General features: G+C 44.4%; 2 protein-coding genes across 7 annotated transcripts in view; both read left to right on the top strand.

Moving 5' to 3' along the window:
- DENND5A (DENN domain containing 5A) overlaps positions 1–4,069 on the top strand; it is a 68,621-nt gene extending 64,552 nt beyond the window's left edge. For all 4 annotated transcript variants that reach the window (XM_080404631.1, XM_080404632.1, XM_080404629.1 and 1 more), the window contains 3 exons: positions 263–386; positions 1,384–1,552; positions 2,267–4,069. In XM_080404631.1, coding sequence (XP_080260757.1) covers positions 263–386; positions 1,384–1,552; positions 2,267–2,450 — 477 coding nt within the window. In that variant the 3' untranslated portion in view covers positions 2,451–4,069. The remainder of the gene's footprint in view (positions 1–262; positions 387–1,383; positions 1,553–2,266) is intronic.
- Positions 4,070–4,221: 152 nt separating this feature from the next.
- SCUBE2 (signal peptide, CUB domain and EGF like domain containing 2) overlaps positions 4,222–17,454 on the top strand; it is a 48,531-nt gene continuing 35,298 nt past the window's right edge. For 2 of the 3 annotated variants that reach the window (XM_080404643.1, XM_080404644.1), the window contains exons 1-4: positions 10,610–11,372; positions 13,607–13,729; positions 14,190–14,315; positions 17,229–17,363. In XM_080404643.1, the coding sequence (XP_080260769.1) occupies positions 10,754–11,372; positions 13,607–13,729; positions 14,190–14,315; positions 17,229–17,363 (1,003 nt within the window). In that variant the 5' untranslated portion in view covers positions 10,610–10,753. Of the gene's footprint in view, positions 6,697–10,609; positions 11,373–13,606; positions 13,730–14,189; positions 14,316–17,228; positions 17,364–17,454 lie in introns of those variants that run through there. The other variant, XM_080404645.1, reaches the window with a different exon arrangement.

Consider the following 17,454-nt stretch of genomic DNA (forward strand, 5'->3'; position numbering starts at 1 on the left):
TTCATGGCTTCACTTGATGATGACGAGGCACTGAGATTGCTTTCTTCAGCCTCATTCTTAGAGGTCAACACTGTTTTGAATGCTCAGGACTTGTGAGAACTGGGTCATCCTGATCCTGTCTGAGACCACTGTTTGACAGTAGACTGTAACCTGGGGCATCAATGTATTTAAAAATGGGTTTCAGTAGTAGGTGCAGGAGACACTTGTTTTCCAGACTTCCAAACTGAGATAAGTGTGTGGGCTTTCTGTGTGTGCTTGGCAGAGAGGCAGTCTGACGCTGTTGCTGTGTGGAGAAAGTGGACTTGTTTCAGCTCTTGAGCAAGTGTTTCAGCATGGATTTAAATCACCAAGACTCTTCAAAAACGTCTTTATTTGGGACTTTTTAGGTAAGTGGGAGGAAGACATACCAGAGCTGGTTTGTGGCTTTGAAATATATCTGTGTGTTCTTTATCATTGTTACTGTGTCTCAGCTGGTGTGAACAGCCTACTTCTTGAAGGCATCTTGGCAGCTGAATTGCCATAAGGGCTCTTGCCTTGAACTGTTGAGAGAAAGAGCATTTGTCTTCTGCCAAAGTTGACACTGTACTTAATACAGTGACTGGATTTGTCCTTCTAGCAGTAGTAGTGTAAAAAAAAAATTTTTCTTAGTGAGGAAGAATTATTTAAATAAGGTGGTGAATTGACATGGTAACCTTGTTCTTAGTTAAGCATGGTGAAAGCAATAAATCACGCTTAAGAGGTTGAGTTGCCTTACAAAGCACAACAGATGGATCTGTTGGTACTTACTGGATGTTGTAATAAAAGGGTTATAAGCATACATTTTTCACACTGTCCAGATCCTTTGACATAAAGCTGAATAAATCAACCGAGTACACAAAGACCTTTTAGAAAATTATTTTTAATGGTGTTTCTGTTGTTTTGAGTAGGTACTTTGACATTACTTTTCTCCTTATGTCACCATTTTGCTGTAGCATCTCAAAATTCAGTAGATACAAGAACCTCTTCAGCATGGTTCAGAGGGAAGAAAGCGGAATCCCAGTTTTGCACATGGGGAACACAAGACTGAATCAAACATGAAAAAACCCCAATGCCTAAATGTAATCATTCAGGAAATTCATGGACAAGCTTTGAATTTAGGTCTTTCAACTTTTACCTGTCCACTCTGTAATAGACACTCATGCTTTTTTGCCAGTGGTCCGATAGCCTCGTGGATTTGTAAGCATGATTCCTGGGAAAAAAACTATATTGAGATGGTATCAAATTAAATAATCTAAATTTGAAGGTCATAGTACGTAATTATTTTATTCCAAGCACAAGAGAATGATATTTTAGGACTGCTATATGTGCTGACGAAACTTCATTATCTCCTATGATTCTTTTAAGAAAAAGCACAAACATACTATGAGACCCTTGAGCAAAATGAGATGGTCCCAGAAGAGAACTGGCAGACAAGGGCCAGGAATTTCTGTCGTTTTATCACTGCGATCAACAACACCCCTAGAAACATTGGGAAGGATGGCAAGTTTCAGATGCTGGTGTGTCTTGGAGCCAGGTATAGAGAAACTTCTTTATTATTATTGACATTTTAATAAAATGAAGTGTTGCACATCAGTAAGATAAAGCCACGCAACTACTGGGTGGTGCAGTTTGGCTGTTACTTAACACAGTGCTTTGTAACTAAAGATGGGTCGAGTGAACCGTGCCCTGACTTGAGTTCTTGGGCATGTGAAGTGTAGGAAATTGGAGATAAAAAACCTGAGTTTCCCAATGAGCTGAGTAGCTGAATCAAGAGAGAAAGGTAGTAAGCTGGTGTGAATAGCCTCCCTCTGGTGTACCACTAGCAAGGTCGGAAAATAGAAAACCATCATCACTGAGGTCTGGTCAGTGATGGCTAGGTGACTTTCCCACCTTCTCCTTTCTCATTATAGGAGATGGGTGAGAGGGAAGATGGGGGCATCTGGAAGCCTCTTGACCCAAAGTCAGTAGGGAAGGCTAGTGACTTTGGGCCTGCTTGGGACTTCCAGGCCTCCAGGGAAATACATCTTTGGATGCGAGGGGTGGAAGGCCTAGAAACATGGCTGTTGGGGATGCTCCGTACTTAAACAGGTTCCACAGACAGTTACCTCCCATTTTCCTGGCTTATAACAGTAGACAGAGAAGATGGTAGGTCTGTTTAGAAGGCAAAGAATAAAACCCATGTCAGTGAAAATGAGAAATTAACTTGGCTTTATTTTTTATTTCCAAATTACAATTGTCACTTTGTCAGAGACCACCTTTTGCATCACTGGATCGCCCTACTCGCGGACTGCCCGATCACAGCACAGATGTATGAAGACATAGCATTGATTAAGGATCATACTCTTGTGAATTCTTTGATTCGCGTGCTGCAGACCTTGCAGGAGTTCAACATTACGCTGGAGGCATCTCTTGTCAAAGGAATTGATATTTGACCTCTTGTCCCACAGGAAAAACTATCTTTAAAAAAAAAAAAAAAGCAACAAGGAGTGAATCTCGTTAGTATGCAAAAGTTCTGTCTTGCCAGTACATTGTATCGTGAACTTGTTCATGGCCCCAAGATACAACTTTGACTTTTCTTGAAGGAAACTCCAAAAATAGTACAGGCAAATGGATAGAAGCTGTAAACTCAATGTAAAAAAAAGAGGATTTTGGTATAAATCTATTTTAGAGTTTATTTGCTGGTTTGCTTTTTACACACTTTCATGTGAAAGAGATAGAGATGAGTATTGTGCAGCTTATTTTAAAGCTGCAGTATTTCCTTGCCATAGAAAATGTGCAGTGAGCCTTTCAGCATTCTGTGAACTTGCCTTCAGATATGCTGTATGTCATAGACCCCAATGTATACACTCCATTTCTGCTGAGAAGGTCATTCTATAGTTTTTAAACTAATATTTTATATATTAACATTATTACCAATGTTTGATTTTTAATGTATTGGGTCATGTTTTGCTGCAAGGGAACTACAAATCTGATGTGTGCTTTTTTTTAATAGCTCCAAAGCACTGGTTTGTCAACAAATCATTTTTTCCTTTATTTTTGTTGTCAGTATTATTTTTAGTGAAATCCAGGAGACTGAACCGTGAAATGTGCAGAGATCAAAGTAATATTTTTCATATTGGTATGTAATTGCACAAAAGAAATTAAGTGTGTTTTTTAACTGATGTTTTTATTTATTTAACCTATTGTTGTGTTTTGTAAGTTTGTCTTTAAAAAAACCCTTCTATTATACAACTGGCTATATTATGTTGCAATTCAGAATTTACAGTGCAGCCCACTTAAATGAAAAACCTGGAATAAGTATTCATAACACAACAGTGTTTCCACTTGAACTAGCCTTTTGAATTTTGCTATTATGGTTGCTGCTGGTAATTTTCTTAACTGCTAATAAAGAGGGACATGAGTTCCCCAAATGCCACATGACTAAACAAAGAATTTTATGCCCCCACAAATTAATAACAGTATACCTTACTAACATATATAAGGATTTCTTAATTTTTTGAAAAGACAGTGAGTAGTAAGGTTTTTTTCTTTTCCTTATGAATGAATATTTCTTGGATCCTGTTATCACAGTCTGCTTCGTTTGGGATGCTTTTGTTTTTAGCAGAGAAAGCTTCATAAAGTCTGTTTTACAATAAAACACAAACATTTTGAAAGCTTAATTTATTGGAGATCTGGAACTTGGCAAATGCCTAAAAGGCATCTCTGTTCATTTGAGTCCTCTGATAACAATCTCTTTGAAATGAAGATGTGACTGAAGAACAGGCTGATTTATCAGCATCACAAATTACTGTACAGAAATTCAGGGCTATGTATTTAAGAGGTCTCCACTGTATAAACTTATCTCAGTATTGTCTCTCTTTTGAGAAGCCGAGTCCAACTTTTTGGTTCATACAATGTTGTAGCACCTTTTCTTTACCTACAGCGTAGTCACATCTTGTGATAGTTTTATTTCCATAATTTATAAGTATAGCACATGTATTAAATTTTTGAATATTTTTACTTTTGTCCTATTTATTTCATTATTAAACTGAGAAGTTCCATTGTCACTGCTTATCAGAGCAAGATTCTTTTTTGATTTCACAGTAGCATTAGGAAGACGTGAGGGCAGTGTCCAAGCCACTCCTCGTGCTGGGTGGATGCGAGTTCTTTTGCAGTTTGGAGCTTACAGGAGCATTTCACAGAAGTATTTTGTGTGTGCAGGTTTGGTTTTGTTCTTTTGGGGTTTTTTGGGTTTTTTTCCATATTTGGAAGGGCAAAAATAAAACAGATGTACTTTATTCTAAGAATTTTGTGTATTCAACTTAATATGTTGGGATAATGTTTATATGTTTGCCCTGAATTGCTTGCTTATGTATTAATAATAGCAAACACACAGCCCCAGTTTTACAGTGCTTTCAGCTATATATATTTAAGATTATTTTATTTGGCCTGTGTATTTCACAGGGAATACGTCCACGTAAGAAAGGAGAGTTGGATTAATTATTTTGACCTTAACGGATCAGTTGATCCTGCTAAACCCGTATCTCTCACAGTATGAAGTATGGATTAATTTTAACTTGCTTGAGGTAATTAACCCTGAATGAAGGTTCTTTTTTCTTTACAAGTTCGCCTAGTGTGTCACGATACCGTTGGTTGGATGGCTTGCTTTGTTGCGGGTCTCTGCCCTCGTTGTGACAGTCAGCGGTAGCTGGGATGGACAACGCTGGGGTTTACTGGTTCCCAGGTGGTGGGCGCTTTGGCTGGCGCGTGGTGATGAAGCTGTCCGTCGGTGACAGCTATCCATGTGCTGGCTGTCCAGATGCAAAAGAAAGGTGCAGGGGTCATCTTCCCAGCTCCTCCATTACTTTATTTTCACAGGGAATATCACTTTGTGATAGACGCTTTCTCCTTCTCTGGCAGGGGGTCTAATCCTATTAGGATCAAAGCACTTTTTGCGTTGCAGGCTTCCTTCAAGTCTGGAAGGATTTCTCCACTGAAGGACCAGTGGAAGATTCTGAAATGCAGCAGAAAAAAATGTTGGTTTTGTTGGATCCAGAGGCCACCAAGGAGGACTGAGATATTAAGTATAGCTATGTGGTAGCTTGTGCTAGGGTTTTGGGAAGAGGTTTGCCTGGCAGATCTAAGAACAGTTCAGTCTGTAGTAGCAGCCATAATCCGTGTGACTTTTCAGTGTTTACCACAAACTGACCTACTTCTTCCAGTGTTGTAGCTAGCATCAGTCCCACAAAATAATGGTAGGACCCAGCATTTGCTCCTTCCATGCCATTCTGCTGAACTGGATGACTCTGTATAAGAACAAGTGGTGTGGTCAGCATCTTTTCAACTAGAGCTTTGTAAAATCCATCTCCCTTTTTAAAACTTGTGTTGTTTTTTGTTCAGAAATGAGCTATAGAGTAATGCAATTGTAATTTTTTTATCTCCCCCTGTTACTTTTCTAAAATAAGGGGAAGCAGGTTTGGTAGATGCAGGTTAGGGTTTTTTTGGGTAACAGTTAATGGGAAAAGATAATGTTTTGTTAACGGCACACGTGCATTCTGTAGAGAGAAGTAGAATGATAAAAAAATGAGTAGTTCATGATGCAGTAAATATACAGTGCTAAATTGGCCAAGCATTTACAGGCACATACCTGATTTGAGGAAATAAAAGAGGCTATCGCCTATCAACTATTTTTGCTTCTTTGATTAATGCTGTCAGAGTTGATAAAACGATACTTTATAAAAAAAGAAAATGCAAATTAATAAAGACAATTTAAATGTAATGAAATACTATGGTGATAAGTTTATACAAAAAAAAAAAAGCCTTTACTTGCCATAAATTTAACCATCTTGATATTCTGTAGCTGAAAATATATTCATCAACTGGGGACTATTCCACAACTTTTTCCATTACGAAGAGTATTTTTCACATTGTTCAAATGGGACCTAGTAGCTGGGTGATCCATATTTTTGATGTGTTTTGAATTCATGAATATGTTAAGATTTCTGCAGTGAAACTATTCAGAGTTAACTTTTTCTGTATATTGTTAAATGATTTATGTCCATAGTGCAAGATACTATAGGATACTTGAAGATATTGTACACGTACTTCACATCTTTGTAGTTCTTTATTTTATACCTAGACATTGGCTGTTAAACTACGATAAAGCATCAATACCTTATGAACTATATATTTTACTACATGGGGGAACCACTGGCTTGTGTTTTTTAAGGGCGGGCATCGAAGTTTACATTATAATGACAAAACCAGGTACTGTTCTCCTTTTTTATTTTTTCTGTGACATTTCAATCCATTGGACATTAAATGTGAGTTGAATATACAAAACAGATTTACAGGTGTAGCTTATTTGCTGAATTGCAATAAAATTTGTCTTCTAACATGATAAATAGCATTAATGTGCTATTTTCGAAAGCCTCTAAGTTGGCTAATCATCTTCTCTTCTTTGCCAGGCTGCAGGTACGTATGACGTTTTAGTGCCTGATGTCAGGAGATGGTTTTTGTGCGGTTTTGTATCTGATCTGTTCAACTAGATGCCTGCCTCCCTCCCGGCACCAGCATAGCCTTCTCGCAAGCGGTTGTTGTGGGTCAGACTGCTCTCGGTGGAAGAGATGCCTTCTCAGTAATCAGGGACTGGGGAGAACAGGAAGGCAGAGGGACTAATGCAGATCTTGGAAAGTGTCTGTGAGTACCCACGTGTGTATGTGCTGCCTTTCGCTCTGTGTCAAACCGTGTCAAACCGTATGAGATCATTGTTGGTTGTTTCAAACTACGAGGGAAAACACAGAAGGGAGAAGTTTGATAATTTTTTGGAAGTATCTCTGCTTCTTTCACCTCCCTCTGTTTCTGCACACGGACACAGCCTGGTCTGTGGTGGAGGCATTGTATTAAGCCAAGCAAAATAAGAAGTGTTAAGATCTCTCTTGGGGGAACCATATCAGTCGTCTTGAGCTGGTGGTGATTCTGCACTACTGCAGGTGATGGTGTCATCCCATGGGCACACTGGTGGAGATGCTGAGAGGGTGAACTCAGCCTGCCGCATGCCCTGATGAGGTGGTGCTGGTGGCCTGACCCTTGGACAGGTTTTGGGGGATGCGGTTGTAAACTTGGTACCTGCTGCCAGGCATGCTGCACTTGTGCAAATGCCAAACCCGCCTCTCATGGAAGCTGAGACCAGCTCAGTTCCCGAGCCTTATTAGACCTGCCGCTTCCGATTCTTCTGCAGGGCGCCGTGGGGCTGGACGTGGGGCAGGCCTGGATGGAGCTGCGAGGTAAGCGCAGCTTCAGAAACACGTTCGCTTCATCACAGGTGGCCACGAATCTTTCAGACTTCTTGCAAAAGGGGGAAGGAACAAAAAGAACCGGGGGCTTTGGTGAGCCAAGTGTGTTGTGCAACTGCTGGGTTCACAGCACTTTTCCAAATGTCAGGTCTGAGGTGGTTTTATAGAAGGTGATGCTAATTAACGTCTGTTGGAGAAGAGAGCTTGAGTGCTAGGCTTTGATTGTCTGCTGGGTAATGGGTCCAAACACGTGGGTCTAGAAATGTTATGATTTGTTGTAGTGATGACTTGGAAAGTTCTCACAAATAAATACCAAGGTCATAGAGGTGCACCAAGCAGATCTTCGTCTAAAAGTTATTTCACCTAGCAAAAAGTCTCCTTTTTTCCTGGTTAACTCAAAGACGCATATTAATTAATAAAACATACTGCATTTAGCACTGCAGTAGACAGAAACCGTTCTTCATTTCAGTGCCACTGGCATTTTTTAAGGTGGAGATCGTACAACATTTAAAATGTCACTGGTGGATCTGATGTTTGTTTCAGGGAAGCTGTTCTTCTACCAGTGGTATAAAAAGACTTAGACAAAGAGTATAAATTACATGAGAGGGTCTTTTAGACTTCTGGTGACCAGAGGAACCCCAGATTTCCTGTTTGAGATAAGCCATGTGCAAGTCATGCTCCTGAGGAAAGGCACTGTGAAAATCGCAAAAATGAATGCTGATTACTGAAGATGTGCCATTTTATGTAGAACTCAACAACCTATTTGGTAGCTTGGAAGACTCTTGGCTACTAAGATGGAAAGCATAAGTGCAAAAGTTTGAGTGATTCAAAGGAAAACAGTTGTTCAAAACCCACTATACATACGGAGATGCGTACGACTTAAAACTACAGCTCTGAGACATTGTGTGTGTGAAATGCTGTGGAATAATTCAATATTTGAAAGTATTTCCTCACTTGTCTGTGTCTGCCCCTTTCTCTTTTTTGTTCTGGCATCTCCTTCTGCCCCCACCCCCCCCAAGTTGTTTTCACCTTCTGTCACAGGCCCTCATTGTGCTCGCTCAGTTGTGTTAAATTTTGGGTCAGTATGATGCACTGTCACTCAGCCTAGCAGATCCACAACCTCTCACTACGTTAAAGTATAATGACATGGCAATCTAGATGTCTTCAAACAATGTTTGCTTATCATTAAATAATACAATCTAACAAGAATTATAAAGCATAAGGCAGTTTTTATCCCAGATTTTCAGACTAAGTATTCAACACAGGAGATTGGGTGCAGAATTTCTGGGACGTTTTTTACGTCCAGCTGCTCTGCGGCAGCTTAGTTGTGATCTCTCAATGCAAAGCAACTTCAAGTGATTACTTAAAGTGGAGGACGGAAGGAATTGGGGGTCTTATCTGTATGGAAGCGTTCCTTCGGAGCAGCAGTGTTCATAGCAGTGGCGTGCTCCTGGTGGTCCAAAGAGATCTGACAGCGCTAGTGGGAAGAAGTTCTAGGTTTTGCAAGATTATAAGGCAGCGCATACATTGCTACAATTGGAAAAAGCAGACAAGTGTTCTGAGGTGCAGCTGTTCTCCAAATACAAAACAGCCAAACCTCTCTTTCCCCAAAGCATCTGTGAAACAACTGGATGGGACTCTGGCCCATGCAACACTGAGAAAATTTAGGTCAAGACTAAAATGCTGTGTAGTATCTAGGTGAGCAAAAACTTTGCTATTGGTTTTAGGATCAGCATGCATAATGTATGAAAATACTCCATTTGCATACACTTCTTGCAGATACTTACCAGGAGCTATTTTCCTACCTAAAACTTTGTGATTTTATTTTCAATTTGTGGAAAAACCCTCAAATGCTGCTATTTGATATCTCTTCCTGTTGAACTGCCCCTGGCATGTTTGTTTTTCTTTCATCATACTTAACTTATTGCTGAAGTTGAGTCTTAAGAATTTTTCTAGCTTCTCTCTCCCAGTAAAGATCTTAGTACCCAGTTTGGTCATCTGTCACTGTGACTCTGTTGTTGAATAGAAATAGTTAAGGAGGCTACAGAAAGACATCCAAGTTGAGGTCTGAGGTTCTGTCTGTTTTGTGTCTTCAGAGAAATATTTTAATGGCAGTTCTTTCTTCAACATAAACAAATGAGTGTTATAAGTGAAATAATAGCTAGGATCCTTCACAAAGCACTTTGAGATTTATGTATAAGACATGGTTTCATTCACTTAGATAAATGTAGTATTTTTTCTGTTTGTTTTCCAAGCTGTGCTGAGATCTTTTGATCTCGCTCAGGCATTCCCAAATATTTGTGTCACTTTATATTTTTGTTTACAGAAGTAAATAATACGCTTTGACTTTACTGTGCCTCAGAAAGCTTTAGTTGTTTGGTTATATTGCTCTTCAGTGTCTTGGATTTTCTGCTACACTCTTCATACGCAGATTTTATGTTTTTCATCAAATCTTGTGAGGAATTTTAATTAAATTAATATTGGTCAAGTTCATAGAGGAACCTTGACTGGAAAGTGCCTGAAATATGTAGCAGCTTTTCTGTCTGGTAGCTTGTAGCCCAGGGCCTCGGTGGGAGATGGCTTCTCTGTGCATCGGGGCAAGCTGTTTGTAGGCGCCTGGGCTGGTACCCGCAGATGAGGGATGCGTGGGTGTGTGAATTCCCATTGGAAGCGTGAACGTCTATTCATGAGATCTTGGAAACTGTGGAGAAAGGCTGCTTTCATTTATTACTTTGTTGGTAAGGGGAGGCTTGGGGTATGGTGCAGGGCTGGAGAATCCTTGGAGTGTTTAGTGAGAAGCTTTATGCATTTATAGATGAGTTTGACTAAGAGTGAAACCGTCCGGGAGATACAATAGGTTGTTTCTCATTGGATTTTAAAAGAGAATAACTTTGATCATTTCAAAAGCAATGAAGCCTGATGCTCCAGTGAGAAAGGCAAGTGGTAATTTATAGCTACCATTAAGGAAACAAAGACAAAGACTGAGGGAAAGTTTCATTCTGAAGATTTACTAATGTGTGTAACCCCTGCTTAGAACTAGAAATAGCTTGGTATTTCTCACAGGACAAAACAAAAGAGAAAAGGCAGCAAAATGGGGAGGGGAAAGGAGGGGTGGAAAAGAATGCTGCCTGCTTTCACTTGCACCCTGAAAGGTCAAACAACATTTTGGAGATTATAATTTCAGTGAATAGCGGATGGGCAGCTTGTACCTGTGGGAGGAAGGGCCCGCAGGCCAGGGAAGGCGGGCAGGGCCCGCAGGGCGAGGGGGACAGGCAGTGCCCACAGCAGGGCGTGCAGGCTGGGGAAGGCGGGCAGGGCCCATAGGGTGCGGGGAACAAGCAGGGCCCGCAGCAGGGCCCGCAGCGGGGCCCGCAGGGCGAGGGGAACGGGCAGGGCCCGCAGGCGGGTGCCTGAGGGGCCGCAGCGGGCTGGCATTGCTGGGTAAGAGCTGCCATGCTGTGATGCTGGCAAAAGGCGGGCAAGGCTGGGGAGAGGGGTTTGTGCACGGGCTGCGGCGGGGCCCAGCCATGCAGGGGCTTGGCCCTGCGAGGAGGAGAGCGTTTCATGGCCGCCCTGGGGGGCGCGGGGCGCCTCGGCAGACACGCTTGGCGCTGGCCGCCGCGTGTGAGGTACCGGGGCGCCCCCGGGACACCCATCTGTGTTTGGGGCGTCGTGCAGGTGCCTCAGCGCCGGTGCCGCGGGCGGGCGCGCTGCAGCGGCGGGTTTTCATGTGGGACGGGGCGGCTCCGCGCAGGGGCTGCGCCCACCGCGCCCGGGAGCCGGCGGGCGGGCGGCGGGAGGCGGGGAGCCCGGGGCGGGGGAGGCCGGGGCAGGGGAGGCCCGCCCAGCCCGCGCCGCCGCCCCGCCGCCCCGCGCCCGCTGTCAGTGTGAGGCGGGCCGGCCGCCCGCAGACACCTCCCGCCCGCCCGCCCGGCGGCGGCAGCAGCAGCAGCAGCGCAGCCGCCGCAGCGCCATCGATGGGGTCCGGCGGCCGCCGCGGCGCGACGGGGGCGCGGGCGCTGCCGCTGCTGCTCCTGCTGCTGCCCGCGCCCGGCGCCCCCGCCGCCCTGCCGCCGCCCGGTGAGTGCCCGCTGCAGCCCCGGACAGCGGCTGCCCCCGCGGGGCACCGGGCGGGCGGCTTTGCCCTCGGGGCGCCCGGCCGTCGGTGCCGCCGCCAGCACCCGGGGCGGGCGGGCGGGGGGGCCGTTGGCGGAGGGAAGGGCGCAGGCGGTGGCGAGCGGCCGCCCCGGCGAGGTGAGGCGCGGGCGAGCGGGGACCGTTCCCGCCGGGGGGTGGCTGCCGCGCGCCGTTTCCCAGCGGCTGGCGGGGGAGCCGGGCTGAGCGCCGCGGGCCGGGCACGGGGCTGCCGTCCCGCTGTGCCGCAGGAGCGGGGAGCCGTGCCTCTGGCGGCCGGGGGCCGGGGCCGGTGCATCCCTCCTGCAGCCGCCGCCGGGGTCAGGGCGCCGATGTCCGCCCGCAGCCTCTTCCCCCACCAAGGGTCTTCTTCCAGCTCAGGCTGCTGGCCCTGCAAGTCCCTTGCTCCCTGTGCCTGCTGGTTTATTCCCCACCCCCGCCCCCAGTCCTCTGTTCTATGCTTCTGTATGCGTTAACGCTGGGGTTTTTGCTGCTGTTCTTCCCCGCACATCATAGAGGAATACTGTAAAAATAAAATAGTAGCACGGCCGTTTTGCCAGCGGTGTGTGATTTAGTTGATGTCTCAGTGTCATAGACTTGAGGGAAGCCCCCTCCCTGCCGTGTGCCTCCTGGGTCCCCCCCGCCGGGGCAGGGGTCCCCGCTGCCCCCCTGGCCCGGGCAGGACTGGGAGCGCTTGCTGTGCAGGAGGCGCGCTGCCAGCCTGGGCTGCTAATGCGCCTGCCGTCCCCTGCCTGCCGTCCCCTGCCTGCCGTCCCCTGCCTGCCGTCCCCTGCCTGCCCTTCCCTCCTCCCATCTACCTGCACCCCGCTAGCTGGCGGCCCCTCAGCCAGCTCCCTGCACCCCTCCCTGTTCCCGCAGTTCACTGCCTCCCGTGTTTTTTGATAAGCCTGACTTTTCTGCTTGGAGACACGGTGGATTTCGCCACTCTCCCTGTTCGTTTTCCACCGTCCCCCTGCTTTCTGGTGGGACCCCATCGCTGTTCCTGCTTCTGTGTGCACCTGAGAGCCTGGAGAGCACCGCTGCGCTAGCACTGGCTCTTTGCCTTGTTCCCCACTGCTGGGCACCGTTCGCAGTTAAACCCGAGCAAATACTTTCTGCAGTTGGCAGTTGCCGCGGTACCTACAGGCATATTTTGTGACTGGGGGAAAGGAAAAAAACCCACAAAAAAAAAAAAAAAAAGATGAATGCTGTAATTGTAAATGGGAGACATGCTGGCTGAAATTCCCCTTTAAAAAGTGATCCCCATTATAAAAAGTGGCTGACTATTTACGTAGTCACCTTCTGCTGATACTCCTGCAATTCCTCTTGTTTTAGGAGTCACTTTTTTATATCTCTGTGGGGTGCTGCTTCTGCAATTCTTCCTTTTAGCCAGTTACTGGAAATCTTCCTGTTTCTATGTTGGAATTCTGTTCTGCTGTATGAAAAACTTCTACTGATATCTTCTGCTGCCCTTAACTTTTCTTCCTCTTCTCCTGTCTACGCTTCTTCATCTCCAGGACTTCCTCCTGTTGGTGTTTCCTTTTTTCCTCATTTCCTCTGCTCTGAAGTTTCCACCTGGATATTTTGCTTCAGTGTGCTGTGCTTTGTGATGGCTGGCCAGGTGATTTGGCAATGCTGCTCACCAGATACTATTCTTGTATTGAAAAAAATGGCATTATTTATAAATTGTGCATCTGTTTAATGGTAAGTCAGTTTTTTAACGTGTTGATGGTGGCTTTGAAAGTATGTTTCCATAAACTCCCCTTGTTAGTTTAAAAATCTTTTGGCTTCCTGAGGGTGATATCACAGATGTGATCAAGCACTCTTTCCATAACTGGTTTTTGTTAACCAGAAAGATTTAACAGTCTCTAATGAATCTCTGTAAAACTGTCAGCTAAATCTCACGGAGGATCTAGCCCATATTAGATTATTTTGGATGTGTTTATAAGTGGGTACAAAAGCTTAACACAACCTTATCTGAAAGACGTACAGATACATCTATATGCAGGTAGAACATAAATTTACGTTTGGATACGGTCTCCATCGTGACTCATATAACGTGGCGCGCACACACCACAAACAGGCACTCAGCCCGATGTCATCTGTCAGTGATGTGTACAGGAGACGTGCCCTGTTCTCCACCTTCTGACATCCCTTCTGAATCCCTTGTCTTTTCCCAGATGTGGATGAGTGTGCCCTGGGGCTCGATGACTGCCACCCAGATGCTATTTGTCAGAACACCCCGAAGCTGTACAAGTGCATGTGCAAAGTGGGTTACACTGGCGAAGGGAAGAAATGTGAAGGTAAGATGACTGAAACACTGTGCTCTGTGTCTGTCAGTGAGAGGTATTTCTGAGAAGGCAGAGCCATTAAAAATAATGGCTTAGAATATGGAGGACGATTTTAAATCAAAATAGCCATAATTTCTTCACCTGATCTTATTTACCAAACCAAAGGCAAACGGATTGCGTGGCTTTTCACCTAGTAATATCATTTGGTCTAATAACTAGTCTGTTGTTTAACTAGCAGCCTTAAAAACTATAAGGTGAACTTACAGGGGAATCTCAGGGCATTTTGTCACTCTTTAGAAACATTCAGCAAATAATGTGTTAAGTATAGTCTATTTGCAAGACAATGGTGATTTTAGAAGACAGTTTCTGTAGCAGAAGTCAGGCTGACAGGTTTATACAGTCGCATCTCTAACTGTCTATAACACTCAAGCAAGCAAGCATCCATCATACTGACTTTTGCTTTATTCCTTAGACATTGATGAATGTGATAATGATTTCAATGGAGGCTGTGTCCACGAGTGTTTCAACATACCGGGAAATTACCGCTGTACTTGCTATGATGGCTTTATGTTGGCTCACGATGGCCACAACTGTCTGGGTAAGAAGCATGTTCACGAGCGTTGCGAGTAGTGATGCTAACATAACCCTTTAACTGCATCCATGGGAGATGCATACTGATCTGTTGGGCTGAACCAGCTCAGCTAGAGAAGAATGTATTCCAGGTACTGATGCACCATCCCAGCTGGCTCTTTCCGCCACAGTAAATGTGCTACATTTCTGTTAAGTGCTTTGGTTAAAATGTGTGAAATGCCATTTGTTGTTAATGCTAAATGAGTTTTAAAAACCACGTGCTGTCATCTTTGCTGTTCCAGAGTTAGTTTAGGATCAGTTTTCAGGTGTGTTTCTGGGCTTAGAAATCTTCCCTGTCCTACAGGTATAACACGTGGGCTTCTCGCTGTGTCCGAATACTTCCTGACATGGAAGCTATAAGGAAAGGACAACTAGGAGCATGCAGTAGCTGTATATGATAGAGGCCACTGGAGTACAGAGGGACTAAGCCAAATGCGTGGAGTTTCCTTGGGTGGTTAGTGGGGAGAAAAGTATGCAACTCTGGAAATGTGTTCAATTGTGACAATGCTCCCTTGACCCTGCATGCACACACTCTCTCTCACCCACTTTCTTTTCTTTCTTTAAGACCTTGATAGTTTCCTTCTTTTGGTGCACCAGCAGGTGAAAATCCTTAACAATGGGTGACAAGACCTTGTGGTTTTACTGTGATAACATTCTTCAGCACACAGTGCAGCAGTGTACAGAAACGCATGAGTTGCCTGTTGGCAGTGCAGTATGTTGCTGGCGTTATTTCCCTGGGACAGAGCATCGCACTGATGAAGCTGTCCACCCTGTGTGGCTCTGCCCTGTGCGGTGGTACCTGTCCCATTTACTTTTTCAGAGATCCCACAGATTAACTTTGTTACAGTGTAAGCGGAGGAGAGGATGAAGTCACTAAGTTCCAAGTATTTCACTAAAGAAAGTAGAGAGGGAAGAAAAATATCTGCTGATACTTTAAAATAACAGGAAGGCCAACTTATTTTTCTCTAGTGCAGTTTCTATAAACACACAGTGGAGTTCAGTTGAGGTTACCGTGAAGGGCTGAGTGTGAACGAACACATTGCCTCTTACAGTGCCACCAAAGGGTGTATTCTGTTTGCATCCAGTAGCCCCTCTAGAGCATACTTCAGCTGACTTGTCTAGGTCTTGCTGATCACAAACATAACTTAGACCAAAATCTGCCACCTGCTGTGTAACTGGGAAGATGCTCAGTATTGCATGGCAGACTTTCTAAAATAAAAGAAAATGTCATTGACATACAACGCGGTTTTTAGTACTGACCTGCCAATTTTGTGATGTGATGTAAACGTTAAATAAATATTTTGGCATGCAGCAAATTGGATCACATCTTCTCTTAATCTGCTTATTTACTTAGTTCACGCTAGGGTTGCCCTCCTCTCACCCATATTTTTTAAGATCTCGGCTGTGTGCCTGGGTTTAAGCCAAATAGACAATTACTTGTTGGAAAGATGATTTTTTTGAAAGCTTTCCAAGGGTCTATAAGACAGAAACATCTGCTGGAGTTCAAATCTGTAGGACTAAAGACTCATGGTGGCTGTTTATTCATGCTTGTTTGCACATTCACATCAGTGTAGAACTCTAAAATACTCAGCTGCTTTGTGATGGAGATATGTCAGCCGCTCTTTTTGCTACAGCAGGTCACATTCTTTTGCATCCAATGGGCTTACTCATTGCCTTCACTAGAAATTAAATCTGTTGTAATACTATGTTATGCTTCTTACTAAAAGCCTTTCTCTTTCTTCTTTTTTAGAAGACAGCTGTTTTATGCCAGAAATGCTACAATGTTAAATTAAAAACATTGTACTTTTAGCACAGAAACAATGAACAAAACAGGGAGCAAACACAGCATTCCATATGAATTTGCGAATGAGACCAGTGCTTTGCCTCAGCACTGTTTTGTCCTGTTTTTTAAGGGACCGAGCTTTTTTATTTCTTGTTCAAATTTACATTTCTGAAAATTAGGGTAGGAAAATTCTTTTGCTGGTAGTGGTTACAAAAACCTGCGCTTATTAAGGGGTAGAATTCCAAAGAATTGCAGGTTGGGGTGAGCATCTTGTTGTTCAGAGGCTTAGCTGAAGGTTTTCTATTCTTTATTTTTCTTGGTTATCTTGCAAGCAGAGCCCTTCTGTATTCTCTGGTATTGCTGAAGCTCTGAATATTGCAAAATCAACATTAAAACTATTTCAGAACTTCTGATCTTGTCCTTGACTGCAGTCGGGCAACACAGCAGCAGCCTTGATGGTAAGTGGTGATGACCTAGAGTTGAAGGAGAAGGATCATAAATCAAGCAGCATCAGAAGAGATGTCATGTGTGAATTCTACCTAGAGTGAAAGTAAGGAGCAGGGGACAGGTTTTAAGCTAAATTTCTTTTGAGGTTTTTATTTTTCTTGTTCCATCTTTGCTTCAGAATGGGGAGCTTTTATAGCTTGGATGGGTTCTGAGCCAAAGTTGTGTCCCGCTGAGCAAGGCAGAGCCATGTATGGATGCTCAACCTAGATGTAAACGTGCTAGGCTGCGGGCTGGTAGTACTGTCCAGCTGCACTGAGAGGCAGAGCACGTTCACCTAGGTGGTGTGGGGCCCTGCTTCTGGCTCCACCAAGGCGACTCTGCCTTAGTTGTAACCAGTAACTCTGGTTAGTTGGCCAGCATTTCTTGCAAGCCCTGTGACTGACTGGGCAAACTGTGAACAGGGGAAGAGCAGCAGCAAAAACATGCTTTCCCAAGGGTAACAACACAACAACAACAGGCTAGCCTGGGGTGTCTAAGCAGCCTGGGTGGTTACATGCCAAGTAGGTGTCTGTACTGCCTATTGAGCGGCTGCTGCCAATTTGAATGTACTGGTGTGAGTACAACGCTGATCTCTCTCTCTCTCTCTTTTAGATACAGATGAATGCATGTTCAACAACGGCGGTTGCCAGCATGTTTGTGTCAACACTGTGGGGAGCTATGAATGTCGCTGTAAGGAAGGGTTCTTTCTAAGTGATAACCAGCATACCTGCATCCACCGCTCAGAAGGTACTGACTGCTTCCCTCCAGTCACCAAGCAGGAGTTTTTGACAGAAGCTAACTTGCAAAAATCTTTAAAGCAGCTTCAAAAGTATTTTTA

This window comes from Falco punctatus (genome assembly GCF_963210335.1).
Source record: "Falco punctatus genome assembly, chromosome: 10".
In the NCBI taxonomy this organism is placed as follows: domain Eukaryota; kingdom Metazoa; phylum Chordata; class Aves; order Falconiformes; family Falconidae; genus Falco; species Falco punctatus.